At 41.9% G+C, this 13939-nt stretch overlaps 1 protein-coding gene across 1 annotated transcript in view; it reads right to left on the reverse strand.

Moving 5' to 3' along the window:
- chrna6 (cholinergic receptor, nicotinic, alpha 6) overlaps nt 1-9560 on the reverse strand; it is a 30577-nt gene extending 21017 nt beyond the window's left edge. Inside the window, exon 1 of the mRNA XM_074628802.1 lies at nt 9150-9560. Coding sequence (XP_074484903.1) covers nt 9150-9207 — 58 coding nt within the window. The 5' untranslated portion in view covers nt 9208-9560. The remainder of the gene's footprint in view (nt 1-9149) is intronic.
- Between the last annotated feature and the right edge of the window lie 4379 nt (nt 9561-13939).

Genomic DNA, 13939 nt, shown 5'->3' on the forward strand with positions numbered 1-13939 from the left:
AGGCTGGATTAGAGAGGAATCATGCAATTGTCGATTTAAGACTGTTTTAAGGGTGCTCAAGCTTACCTAAATTTCATCTCAGCAACCCAAAAAAATAATTCTGAAACCCTCTGAGACCTGTGGGATTGCCGGCGATCCCGGCCGACATTACTGTCTTGAAGAGGCTATAGCGGATCAGTCGTAAAGGAAGATATTATAAACCTAAGAAATCCATGTCATGGGAGGCTAAATAATGCTCCATATTTAGGCTAAATTTTGGTGAGGGAAAACTGGCAATTTTCAAAGGGGTCCCTTGACCTCTCATCTCAAGACATAAAGACATTTCCAACATAACTTCATTCAGAAAAGGCAGAAATTAATACATAAAAATTCACCAGAATGCAGGAAATGAAGTGTTTGTCTAGGGTGAGGACCCCCGCTTGATATGTGTCCCCCCAATGTTGAAATGAAACCTATGCCCTTGACTGGACATGTCACATTGTCATTAGGGGCTGAGCCCCCTAAGGTCTGATCCTAGAAAGACACAAAGAAATAGGGAGCTACAGGAGTCCTGAAATTTTTAGCACCTCTGGTTCCCTTGTCTGAAAGTCAATGGGTTTTTAGTTAGATGCCTGAAATAAGGTCTGTGGTTAACACAAGCTTAAGAGATTTCAATGTTTTGTTATATAAAATACATCAATAAATATCCGACACGTGAATTTTGAAGCCTTTATGTGTCTTAAAGATGCTGCTAACATGTGGCTAAATGAGACTACTAAACGCCATCACGCCGACTCGTCCACCTACCTCGTTGTGTATACTCACGCTCAAGTGACCGTGGTGTAGTTCGTTTATAGCCTAACATTAGCTTTTTACTTTTGCCGATTGCATTTAAACTTCAAAATTATAAAAGTGGTGTTCATTTGTGAAGATTATTTTACAGAATAGAACATGTAAGTATCAAACGTGTTTGCCACAGAGCTTATTTTCTGCAATAATCCAAAACCCAATGGAAAAATCCCATTGGCTTTTTGTCGAGAGAACCAGGGCGATGTTAATTTCCTGGTTGGCCTACAAAAACACGTCATCCCTGGAGCACTCTATACAGGCAGCAGTAAGACAAAGATGATTTCTACTATTAAGAACTTTGCAGAACTTATGTCATCTCAAAAACACCAGCAGAGTTTGCCCTGCGGTATTTCTGTTGTTTCCCCCCAAACTGTTTTTAAATACTATCATTTGACTAAAACCAGCCAAACTGAATTTGGGATAGATGAGAGAAAAATATCTTAATTAAAATGGACTTTTTTAGAGAAGGCCTTGAAATCCTAATGATGAAACACTGCTGACCCTATTACATCAAGATCCTTTCCTCAAAGGCTAGAGATAACCCCGTTCATGAAGACAACAATGACACCAGAAACGCAGCTGGTGCTGAACTACTGGCGACAGCCCTCTGGAGAGTAGTGGACGAGACAAGTAATCTGTGAAATCCTCTGCCTCCTCCTATAGTGCTCCTGATGGCATCTGCAAGATTTCACAGACCGGAGGAAAACAACCAATCAGAGCCGAGCTGGAGATTGCCGTCTCTGAGCAGCTGTCAATCACAAAAAAAAAAAGGTCAAACTAGGCAGCGCTGATCCAATATGAATCAATATTCTGTTACTGTAATGCCTATTTCTTGCCTCAAATGTTTTCAGTAACATCTTGTAGTGTACTGTCTAACTGTAAAATTAGAAAGTTTGTGACCCGGCAGCCATGTTGAGATCAGTTGAGGAAATACCAAGCACCGCCCACCAGCCAGAGCAAACTTTCCCATTTTACAGCTAAACAGTACACTACAAGATGTTTCTGAAAACATTTTATAGAAATAGGCATTACAATAACAGAATATTGATTCATATTTGATCAGCGCTGCCTAGTTTGACCGTTTGATCGGAGTTTGTTATTGATTGACAGCTGCCTCCGCTGAATGAACAGCCAATAGGAACGCTCTCTCTCTGAAATGATCTATGATTGGCCAAAGTCTCCCGTCACGGGGTACATATTTTAAGGCCTGAAAACAGAGCCATGATGAGGTGCAGAAGTCTAGTTTTCTCTCAGAACACTTGAATTACAATATGCTGAAAAGTTATTATGGAATTTTTGCCCAATGATGACAAAAATATTGAGCCTACTGCAGGTTTAAGTGGAATTCCGCCATCATTATTTTATTATTTACACCTGTCATTTTCCTGCGACTAAATATCAGACTGTCTTTTGTGACAATTGTGTTATGTTTGTGAAATTTCATTTAAAAATCTCCGGGTTTACATCTTTATTAAACAGAATTTTGATAAAGTGTCAGGTCAGATGTGTTGACCATATTTCCTATTACCTGTGGCATATATCAGCAAGCTAACGCTAGTTTTGTCAGGTGATTCTGTTAGCTAAGCAACAGATACGCCGGAAAGTTAAATATTTAGTAACAACTAATCTCGACGTAAGAACTTGTTTATATGGTGCAAGTTACCTGCTTTAATTTAGTGAACAGCTGGTGCGACTGGCTCCTGATCAGCATCTGTCATTACTGTAAGTCGTGTTTTATATGGATTAGAAGTTTAGAGTCATATGGTTATAATTTTAGCAACTAATTTTGTACTATGTCTGTAATGTCAAGCATGTAAAAGCTGTGTCCTGCCAGTGTTTCCTTCCTGACCACTGCATAAACATAAACATGCTTACTGACTACCTCTGTCCAAACATAATGATAATTCAAACATGAGAAGCAGTCTGATATGCCTTTTGACATTACTGTATAGTGTTTAGTTGAGCTTATCTTTTCAATCTATTAAAACAAAGCGCAGAAAAAAAAAAATAAGCCAGCTGCAGCTTATGATAGTGGAAAGAAGAGGAGTTTGTGATTATGGTAAACTCAGGAGTATGTACAGTTACTCAAACGTACAGTATCAATTATTCAAATAGCTGTGCGGAATCTGTCAAAAACCACTTAGAAAGCAAGTTAGTTAAAATATAGATCCCGTGAGATATTTAATGCACCCAAAACAAGAGGGTCGGAGGTCAACTTGCATACTGTAGAAAAAATGAGGACTTTGATGAGGAGCGAGTGTGAGGAGAAGGAAAGGAAGAGGGAAAGGGGAAAGGGTGAAGGACAGATACTGAGTGATGGAGAAGAAGAGACCATTTTATGAGAGGATACTGTTAGAGAGCCATTTAGCCTTCATTCTCCCCTGAGCATGCAAATGCTTTTAAAGGAGAGAGAGAGAGGAAGAGAGGGAGGAAGAGAGACGGGGGTAAAGGAGAAAGGGTGTTTTTACTTTTACATCTCCATCATGCACAATACTTGTATGGTAATCACTGTATGAAAGAGTAATGGCTTCTTTGCGATGAGCTGAAATGCTCGTGCTGTTTGTTTTCCTTTTGTGCCAATAAAGCTGAGTTGAAATGAGCTGAAGTCAACTGACAGAGATTAAAGGGGTTGGTGGGGGGGGAGAAGAGAGAGGGAGAGAGACGGCAGAAAAGACAGAGATAAAACTGAGTAAGATGAAGTGGAAAGCTGATGACAGCAAAAGAACCTGAGAGATTTGTGAGTGGGAAAGTGTGGAGACAGGTGCAAAGAGCCAGGGAAGATAGGATAGTGGAGCAGGGATAGGACTGTCCAGTAAATCGAACAGGAAAAAGATGCGATGCATGTGACAGCAGAATGCTCTTCCTCATCGCAACTACACCCTTGTCAAAACAACTTCCTTTCATTTTTCTTTTCTTTCATTCTGTCTTTTTTTTTCTTCCAGCAGATATAAGCACTAATATAGGCGTAATACGGTGCTATTAAAAGCCTCATGACATTCACAGAAGACCGCACACGTATCTGCGCACTCACACATTTTTCACACACAAAGAAAATTTAATTTCTTTCCATGTTCAAAATGAGCAGATCAAATAGGAATTGCACATCTTTCCCCTCAAGGCGCGTTCCCCAAAAAGTGGGTTACATGAATTTGAATATGTTTCATGTGCTGTAAGACCTTTGGAGTTCAATATCTCAACAGCGGCTTTCTCATCCATAAATGTACATTTTTGTAGTGATTGGGTGCAAATGAGACCCTGAAGTGGCTATAGCCTTCTCTCTGGGGTTCAGGAAATGTCATCTTAACCTTGAGATGAGACAGAGTGAGAAGAATTGGGCGTTGACAATGTGTCTACTTTGGGATAGTACACATATTATGGTACACTAAATATGCTATTATGAAAAGTGTTGAAACCAGTAAAACGTGTTGGCATGTATGTTCAAAAAATTATTAAAATATCTCTTTGCTGTTGACTGACACCGTGTGTGTGTATTGTGGAAGTGAAGAAGACCCTCCCAAACGTAATGCGTTCAGATAAACCGGTGAAATCTAATGATATGTTGGGTGTTTCAGGAAAACACCTCTGTGAAGCGAGTACTGCAGTGTGAGGTGTTCTCGACACATTTATGTGTGACTCAGTTTGTGTTTAGCCACGCCCCCTCTGCTCTGTGTTCTACTCTATAAATGTTACTGTGATATAAGCCTTGTTACCACGCAGCTACACACACACATCACCACAGTTCACTGACCGGATCATCAGTCATGCATTCAAAGCGCATTACGAGAGCTGCTTCTATTTGAAAACAAGGGACAGCATCATGAATATACCTACAGGCTGAGGTAACACATTAGTAGTAGCACATTTTGAAACCACCAGAAGCGACAAATATACTGTATGTATGTGTACAAGCTATTCACTCTTTGTCTTTTCATGTATTTTGAAGGCACTAAGGACCTCTATGTGCATGTGCAGATGTGTATGAGGCTAAAATTGTAGCTTAAGGTCACATTAGCCTTGTGTTCGCCAAAATTCCACCCCAAAAAAGGATGTGATGTCACAGTTCTGGTGTGGGTAATGGTTGATTGTATTCAGTTAGAGTCAACAATGAACCTAACCTGCATGTCTTTGGACTGTGGGAGGAAGCCAGAGAACCTGGAGAAATCCCACGCTAACACGGGGAGAACATGCAAACTCCACACAGAAGGGCCACCAAGCCGGGTTTGAACCTGCGACCCTCTTGCTGTGTGGCGACAGTGCTAACCAATTTACAAATCCTTCCTTCAACAAAACCCTCAAAATGAATAAGATGTTTCACTGTATTATTAAATTAGTATATTTTATTAAATCAACTTTCTTTAATGAATAAAACTCGTCAGCTAAACGGCAACAAATATGGATTGAAATAGAATATTTTGTTAGATTAAAACATGTTTTAGAAATGATTACATTAATCTTTTTCCAATGACTTTAGGACATGACAATGCTCTGGAGTTATTGGAAATGTTTGAATCACACGAGTCGGAAACAATCCTGCACAACCACCACTGGAATATAATTCTACAAATAGTATAATACTAATAATATTAGTCTGATCTTTACCTGCAAGAAATACCGGGTTTAATCAGAATGTGGCCTACAAAGTAGCAAAAATATATCTTTTTAAATAGTTTTATATACAAACTTTTGTATAAATAATCCAGTAAGTGTGTTATTATGATTTTAGTTATACATGTGTATATCTAATTTTAACAACCTCCGAGCAGACAAATCCTGGCACACCCCTTGTGATCTTTGGCTCCCCCCTGAGGGGGCCCCAAACCCCAAGTTGGGAACCACTGATCTAGAATGACTTCTCCAAACACAGTTTTTACTGGCCGAATAAACCAGAAATGTGACATCCCTATTGCACAGAGGTCATGGGAGGAGGTACAAAGCACAGGAGTTTTACAACCCTGACGGTTAATGTTCAGCATGTTAAGTTTAGATTAAAACGAATTTGTGGTTAAAATCAGCGTTAATTTTTTTCACACTTTAACCAAGATTATGATCTTTCTTTAACATTAACCAGGTGCTTTGGTTGGCCTGAACATAACCAGAAAATTGTGAATCATGTTTTAGTTGCCATTAGTGGATACTGCAGGCAAAACAAAGATTTGAAGAATGTAACATTTTTCACATAAGGTCAGTATTACCATTATATTCAATATAAATGCTTCCTCATTATGTCGATGTTGTGCTGAAAAAGTAACCCTATAGCGACTTTACATTTCTTACAAAATACATGTATTAATGCCAGTTTGGGTTGCTTATCTTGTGATTGTGTAAAAACACCTTTAAAAGTAAGCAGTACATTTGCAAGTCTTAAATTTATGAAGTGATCTGTGAATGTGTGCTCAGATTTGTGATTATGTAAAACATCTCAGAATTGTAAGTGTACTCAAATTTGGAAGTGGTCTCAGATTTGTGAATTTGTAAAATGATCAGATTTGTGAGAGCACTTGAATTTATAATGATGTGAAACAATTGGTTACTCTGAAATTTGAAAATCTAATTTAAACATACCACTCCAAACTTCATCACACCAAGAAGTCCTCAGCAGCGGAGTAAATGTTTGGAAGATATCAGCTACAGTTCAGCAAGCTGACCACCCAGTCAATACCAGTAACCTCAAGATGGTTCCACTTACTTCCCAGAAGGCTCTTTGTCTTTAGCGTTGTGTCTGAGTACACACTTACATGTGCAGATTGAGACTCGGGTTCACGACTTTTCCACAAACACTTACAAATGATTTAAGTACAAACTTGGCTTCTGAAAATGCAGAGAACAAGAGGGTGAGAGAAACACACACACACACACACACACACACACACACACACACACGCACACACACACACACACACACACACACACACACACACACACACACGCATAGACACGCACACTCAGACACCTCGGAGCCAACAGGGTCATGCATGGAATGAAGTATGTGTTGTGGTGCCTGATAAACCATAAAAGAGCCTCTCTGCCACCTTGCATAGATCAGATAGCTGCTATTTGTGCCCTTGGAGCAAATGTTTATGTTCCTGCTTTGAAATGCCGCGGCATAATTACCGTCTCTGCATCTCTTCCACAGAGTGGCTCCGGGTCACATCCAGGCTCTACGCCTCAGCTGCGGTCACTGATTAAGTCTGGGTGCATTTCAATAATACCAAATCCCTCCTTCCTTCTCTCCTCCTTCCTTTCCTTCCTTCCTTTCTTCCTTCCCCCCTCCCATCGCCTGTCCTCCTTCCTTCCTTTAATCTTTTCTTTCTCCCTCTATCTCTCTCATCCTTCCCTCCTTCCTTCCCTCCTTCCTTCCTCCCCCTGTCTGTCCTCTTTCCTTCCATAAATCTTGTCTTCTCCCTCTATCCCTCTCATCCTTCCCCCTTCCTTTCCATCCTCCCCCCTCCCCCTGCCTGTCCACCTTCCTCCCATTAATCTTTGCTTTCTCCCTTTGTCCCTCTTTTCCTTCCTTCCTTCCTTCCTTCCTTCCTTCCTTCCTCCCTTCCTCCCCCCTCCACTGCCTGTCCTCCTTCCTCTTATTAATCTTTTCTTACTCCCTCTATCCCTCTCTCCCTTCCCTCCTCCTTCCTTCCTTGCTCCCCCTGTCTGTCCTCCTTCCTCCCATTAATCTTGTCTTTCTTCCCCTGTATCCTTCTTCCTTCCTTCCTTTATTCCTCCCCGTCTGTCCTCCTTCCTTCTATTAATCTTTTCTTTCTCCCTCTAGCTCTCTCATCCTTCCCTCCTTCCTTCCTCCCCCTGTCTGTCCTCTTTCCTTCCATAAATCTTGTCTTCTCCCTCTATCCCTCTCATCCTTCCCCCTTCCTTTCCATCCTCCCCCCTCCCCCTGCCTGTCCACCTTCCTTCCATTAATCTTTGCTTTCTCCCTTTGTCCCTCTTTTCCTTCCTTCCTTCCTTCCTTCCTCCCTTCTTCCCTTCCTCCCCCCTCCACTGCCTGTCCTCCTTCCTCTTATTAATCTTTTCTTACTCCCTTTATCCCTCTCTCCCTTCCCTCCTCCTTCCTTCCTTGCTCCCCCTGCCTGTCCTCCATCCTCCCATTAATCCTGTCTTTCTCCCCCTGTCCCGTTATTCCTTCCTTCCTTCCGTTCCTTCATTCCTCCCCGTCTGTCCTCCTTCCTTCTATTAATCTGGTCATTCTCCCCCTGTCCCTTTCTTCCTTCCTTCCTTCCTTCCTTCCTTCCTTCCTTCCTTCCTGTCTGTCTGTCCTCCTTCCTTCTATTAATCTCTTCTTTCTCCCTCTATCCCTCTCATCTTTCCCTCCATCCTTTCCTTCCTTCCTCCCCCCTCCCCCTACCTTTCCTCCTTCCTCCCATTAATCTGGTCTTTCTCCCCCTGTCCCTTTCTTCCTTCCTTCCTTCCTTCATTCCTCCCCGTCTGTCCTCCTTCCTTCTATTAATCTCTTCTTTCTCCCTCTATCCCTCTCATCCTCACTCTAAAGCTCTAAAAATATACTTCTATCTTTTCACAAAGAAGAACAGGAGCAAACACACTAATACAGAGTCAACACAACTTTTAATCACAGCCTAATTGGGGGGAAAAGAAAATAAGGTTATCAGACCTTTCCAAAGACGCGCATGGCAATGAGAGAGGTTATTATCAGATGCCTGCAGACGGCCAATCTGTCCTGTCTGCCTGATACCCGCCTATCTGCCCTCTGCTCTGTCTGAATAATACAATGTTGGCACAGGCCCTGTATAACCCTACACTCTCTCTCTCACCAGCAGTGAACAGGGAAACAGATCCGGTAAATTCTAATCTGTTTTGGTTTCCTGAAATCACGACTCACGCCTCAACAAAACAACATTTGCATTCATCAAAATTCATTTCCCGGATTTCTTCCGCATTTCATTTTGTTGTGGCCTAGTTAACACGAAACCAAGTCATGGATGAGGATTAAGACACTTTCATGTCGAGAGAAAGAGAGGGAAACATTTGAAATAACTTTGGACGCGTTTTTAACGACTATTATGTCATTTTCAAAACTATAATGCAACTGAAAAAGTTAAGAGACTGATTGATGCTCTAATAGCTCTAACGGCTGCTGCACTACTTTGGCTTTTACGCACGGTACAGAAACTCCACTCCACTGAAAGATTGAGACAAAGTTATTGAAAAGCGTCTAATTGAACCATCATACAATCTCCAAGTTACTCCAGGCACTGACGCGCAGACCTCACACACCTTATCATCTCATATTCTTTATCCGAAAGCATCAAATCTACATTATATGTGCGTCTACCTTGGATATAAATCCCACTTACCTTGCGCCATCAAACCCACGAGAAGAAGCAGCAAACTCCATCTCTCCGCCGGCTGCATCACTCCCCCCGTGTCGCTTGAGGATCCTCTTCACTTTCTTTCCTGAAGGAAACTCTGTCGGTTCTATCGATGCGAGCAAAAAGAAAATAATAATAATGCGTAATGGCACAAAAAAAAAACGCGCGTCTCTCCCCTGGTGCCGTCTGTCTCGTTGTGCCGGTGCGCTCCTTCCTTCCTTTCTTCCTTCCTGATCTGATCCGAACTTGACTTGGTTCGTCCCTCCCTCCTATGAGCGCAAAAAGCTCCCCTCTGGCGCATCCATACGGACTCCACACGGGGAGGGAAACACTTTGCTCTGTAGGATAATAGGCGTCATTTCATTCCGTGGATGACTGGAAGAGAGAAAATGCATCTATAAACACATTAAAGCCTATATTCAGGAGAGAATGCTTGGCACTGGTGTCTAGTAACTAAAGGCAAGTGTTGCACTCATCATGGTGTAGTTTTCTTTAGGTTTAAACAGAGGAAATATCGCGTAAAATCATCACACTCAAATGCAGCTTCATTTGTGTGTGCCAAATGAGGTCAATAATCACAATAATAATAAAAATATAATGTCTGACTTAATTACATGTCGGCAGTCTCTCCGCTTTTATACCCAGATCTCCAGCTGGTAGAAAGTTTTGGTGTGATGATAAATGCAGGACTGAATGACATGTGTGGAGACAGCAAAAGCATTGATTTCAGCACCACGGACAGCGCCACTGGCTTTCAGCGACAGAGAGCTGTCCATGGTGCTGAACTCAGCTGTGTCCTTAACGTTCACCTACTTTATTTAGAAGGATTTTTTTCATATATTATTAGCATTTTACACAATTTTTTTACATTCTGATTTTGAAAAACATTATGTCAGTGTAAACTGATGGGGTAAAGCGCAATCTTTGCATCACTTCAGATTGTTTGCGTTGCTAAATCCCAGATTATAGTGCGTTTTCGGCATGCTGTGTCTTTCCCCCGCCACTGAACTGCAGCACCGCGCTGTGCTGAGCTGAGGAGGAAAGTTCAGCTGCTTCGAAGCAGCATCGTTTCTGTCTCATTGGGAAGCGCTACTGCTCGTACAGTATTATGGTTACATGCTCCCCAGGTGCCTCCAGATCGCGCTGATTATGTTTTAATTTTAGCCCGAGATTTGCCACGCTTGGTTTGACGTCATCAAACAAAGTAATTAAGGCAGTAATGCTTAGCTGAGCTGAACTGAACCGAGCCGGCACAAAAACCTTCATCAGTGGGTGGGTAGAATGTGAACGAGACACAACAACTGGGAGGATGTGACCTGGGAGAGAGAGAGAGAGAGAGAGGGAGAGAGAGAGAGAGAGAGAGAGAGAGAGAGAGAGAGAGAGAGTGACACACACACGGGCATATTTCTGTTGACATGATGAATTGGAAATGGTAGTTTGGCTTCATGTGGTGAACTCTTGTCTTGTCATCACAACCCAACAAGTTCTGTTTAACTTCATGAATTATTTTATTGTTCCATTTTGTTTTAATTGTTCTTATACCAGCAGTGGCAGACGATCAGACCATAATAGGCCACTGGGCACAGACACTACTACACTACTACAGACTGTGACTTTCAAAAGAGAAATGCTAAAACAGTCACTTCAATCAGAGGTGTTGGGACTCCCTGACCCCCCCTAGGGGTCGCTGGGCCTTTGACCAGTAGGCCTGTTAAAGGCAGGGTTGGTAAAAAAAAATGTAGAAACATTCTTTGTTGCATTAGTTGAAATTCTCATTACATCCTGACAACAATCAATAAATCAAACAATCTGACAAAAAAAATATATACTGTATATATATGGTATCTGTGGCTATCGCAGGACTGTAATAATTCTGTCCAATCGCTTCATTTGGCCCGCTTATTTGCATGCATTCTTTACTCATTGCGCGTCACCAGAGTCTTACACAAGCTGCTAGCTATAGTCTACATTTAGGGACCTTTGGAGCTAGTGCTGCTTTCATTGGAAAAGAGCTGGCAACACTGGGCTTGTTTTTTTTCGATAACAATCAATGGATCCTTTTTAAAAATCTAGTGCACTCAGTGCTAGTTTAGTGCCTTTAAGTATCCATCCATTCCTACTAGTTTATTTTTATTAGATCTTGAAAATGCACTGTAGATGTTTCAGTATATTGACCTGTTTCGTTAAAGAAGCGGTGTGTAGGATTTAGTGGCATCTAGCGGTGAGGTTGCCGGTTGCAACCAACTTAATACCCATCCTCTCACCCCTCCCTTTCCAGGCGTATCAGAGAACTAAGGTGGCCTTCAGGTAACATAAAAACGTGAAAGACTCTCTCCAGAGCCAGTGTTTGATTTGTCCGTTCTGGGCTGCTGTAGAAACATGGCGGAGCAACATGGCGGACTTCATGGAAAGGACCTGCTCCCTATGTAGATATGAAGAGCTCGTTCTAAGAAAACACAACGATTCTTAGTTTCAGGTGATGAGGTAATGACAACATAGTTATGGATATTATATTCCATTTCTGCCAATAAAATGCCCTAAATTCTACATATTGGACCTTTAAGTGACCTTTAATCTCTTCAAATTGTGTCCTGTTGATACGATTTTTATCAACATCCCCTGATGTAGTATATTAAAAATCCACCAACACCAACAAATCAGTGAGCCACAGTGCCACCCATCCAATACTCCCATTATAATCATATTCAATTTAGTTTAATTTAATATTATCTTTTTAAATGAATTACCACGATAATGAAAACACTGCAGTATGATACTGGATGAAACAATTACAACATTGCAATTATGATATTTAAGTGAAACAAGGTGGTGTTTTCGCCTCAGGTGAAATTCTACCAGATGTGGCATGTGGGATATAAATATACATAAGCATATGTAAGTGTGTACACTGGTTCTTATACAGACACACACATGTACACACACTTTATGCCAGGACCTCCCCTTCACCCCCGGGCTATATCACCCAGGACAAACACAAGCAACTTTCACAACAATGTCTGAGTGTTGTCACAACAATCAGTATCCCCTCATTTCAACACAAGTAAAACCATCAAAACATTGTGCATTTCTCTCTGTCGCTTCCTTATTTAGCTATTGGAAGGACTTTACCAAGTCTAATCCTCGCAGACAAGCGCCGCATAAAAAGGACAGATGAAGAGAAACAGAGTAAGCATGGCGGGGATAATGTGTTTTTGCTGTCGCTGGTGTCGCCATCTGACATGTGCTGAGCTCACAGTGTGGCGTCATGACACGCTTGTCTTCGCCAGTCTTATTAGTGGAGCGGTTCAGAGGAGGAACTAGGTGAGAATCAATGTTTCTGCCAGGACTGTTTAGTGTGACACACCGTGGCCTGTGCTGCTGCTCTGCCCCTGGGCGATGTTTAATTCATGTTTTCCGTAAAAGCTGGATGCACCGAGCCCAAAAGCCATTAGTGTCATCCTCTTTTCTCTCCGCCGCGTCATCTTTCCATTTGCACTTCCTCTGCTTTCAGGCGTCATCGCAGCGACACACCAACTTTCTTTATTATCAATCTCCGTCCTCCTTTCCGTGCTTTTTTTTCCTCTCAGTCCTCTTGTTTTACTTGATTTACCCTACTTGCTCAATCTTTCCTTCTATGCTCTCCGTCACCTTTCACCTCACATACCTTCAACATGCTTCCCCCATCTGCTCTAATTCATACAACGTACACTGGTGCCATCTTTCTGCCTCAAGTGAGATACAACAGATAAAAATATCTATCTCCCTCGCCAGAACTTTTAGACCAACCTGAATTATTCACATCCACATATCTGCGCCACATCCCCTGACCCCGAGAGAAGTGCTTTTATTTTCAACCCTGCGTAATGAAATCTGGATGGCCTTTTTTATTCTCGCTGGCATGATCGTCTCACCGAGGTGGGGTTTAATGGAGCGGAGGTGATCAGAGGCTTCTGGAAGCTTCCAGGAGGCGGTGAAGTGGATATCATGTCTTCCTTATATGGTGAGAAAAGAAATAAGAGTGGTGGTAGAGTAAAGAGGTCAGGGTTGCAGTATGGGCAGAGCAGAAGGCAGAGGTTCAGGGCTGCTGCATCCAGGAAATCACACCAGTCAGACTCACCAAACAACAGTCTGTTCTACAAATGGCTGCACCCTGATGCAGTGCATAACATAAGTGAAGCATATCATGATAATACAATACATGCACTAAATCAGAATCAGCAGAAAATGTGATACAATTTTGACAGTTCTACTTTTAGTGCTTAAAGCTGCGCCCCCCAAAAGGTTTTCTTAGGTTCTGAAAACAAAAAGTAGGTCAGGATTATTGCACGCATCCCATAATTGTGATGTCATAAAAAGAGCTTAGAGCTTTTAAAAAACAAAAATCAATACATCTTTCCCATCAACAATGACTTGCTCTTATGGCCAGGCCTGTAGTCCATATCTAGTCATTTCCTCTGCACTCTGTCTTGTTATGTGTGTGTAATTGGGCATCTCCTCGATGTGAAACGGACAGGCCACGGCTCCAATGTTTCGAATTTGGACTGCTGTTTCCCATTTTAAACGCCAGCTGTCAGTGTTACATATTGTTCCTTTAACCCTCTGAGACCCACAATAGACCAGTTTTTTTCTCTTTTAGGGGGAGATAGCAGGTCAACAGTAGATGTCATGTAGAAGTGGTGTACGTCATCTGAAAGCTGGGAACCTGAAGATAAATTTGAAGTGCAGCTCAGCACTGTGTGTCAAGCTGTTTTAGTCTAGTAATCGGAAATAAACAT

Source organism: Sebastes fasciatus, chromosome 3, assembly GCF_043250625.1.
Source record: "Sebastes fasciatus isolate fSebFas1 chromosome 3, fSebFas1.pri, whole genome shotgun sequence".
NCBI lineage: Eukaryota > Metazoa > Chordata > Actinopteri > Perciformes > Sebastidae > Sebastes > Sebastes fasciatus.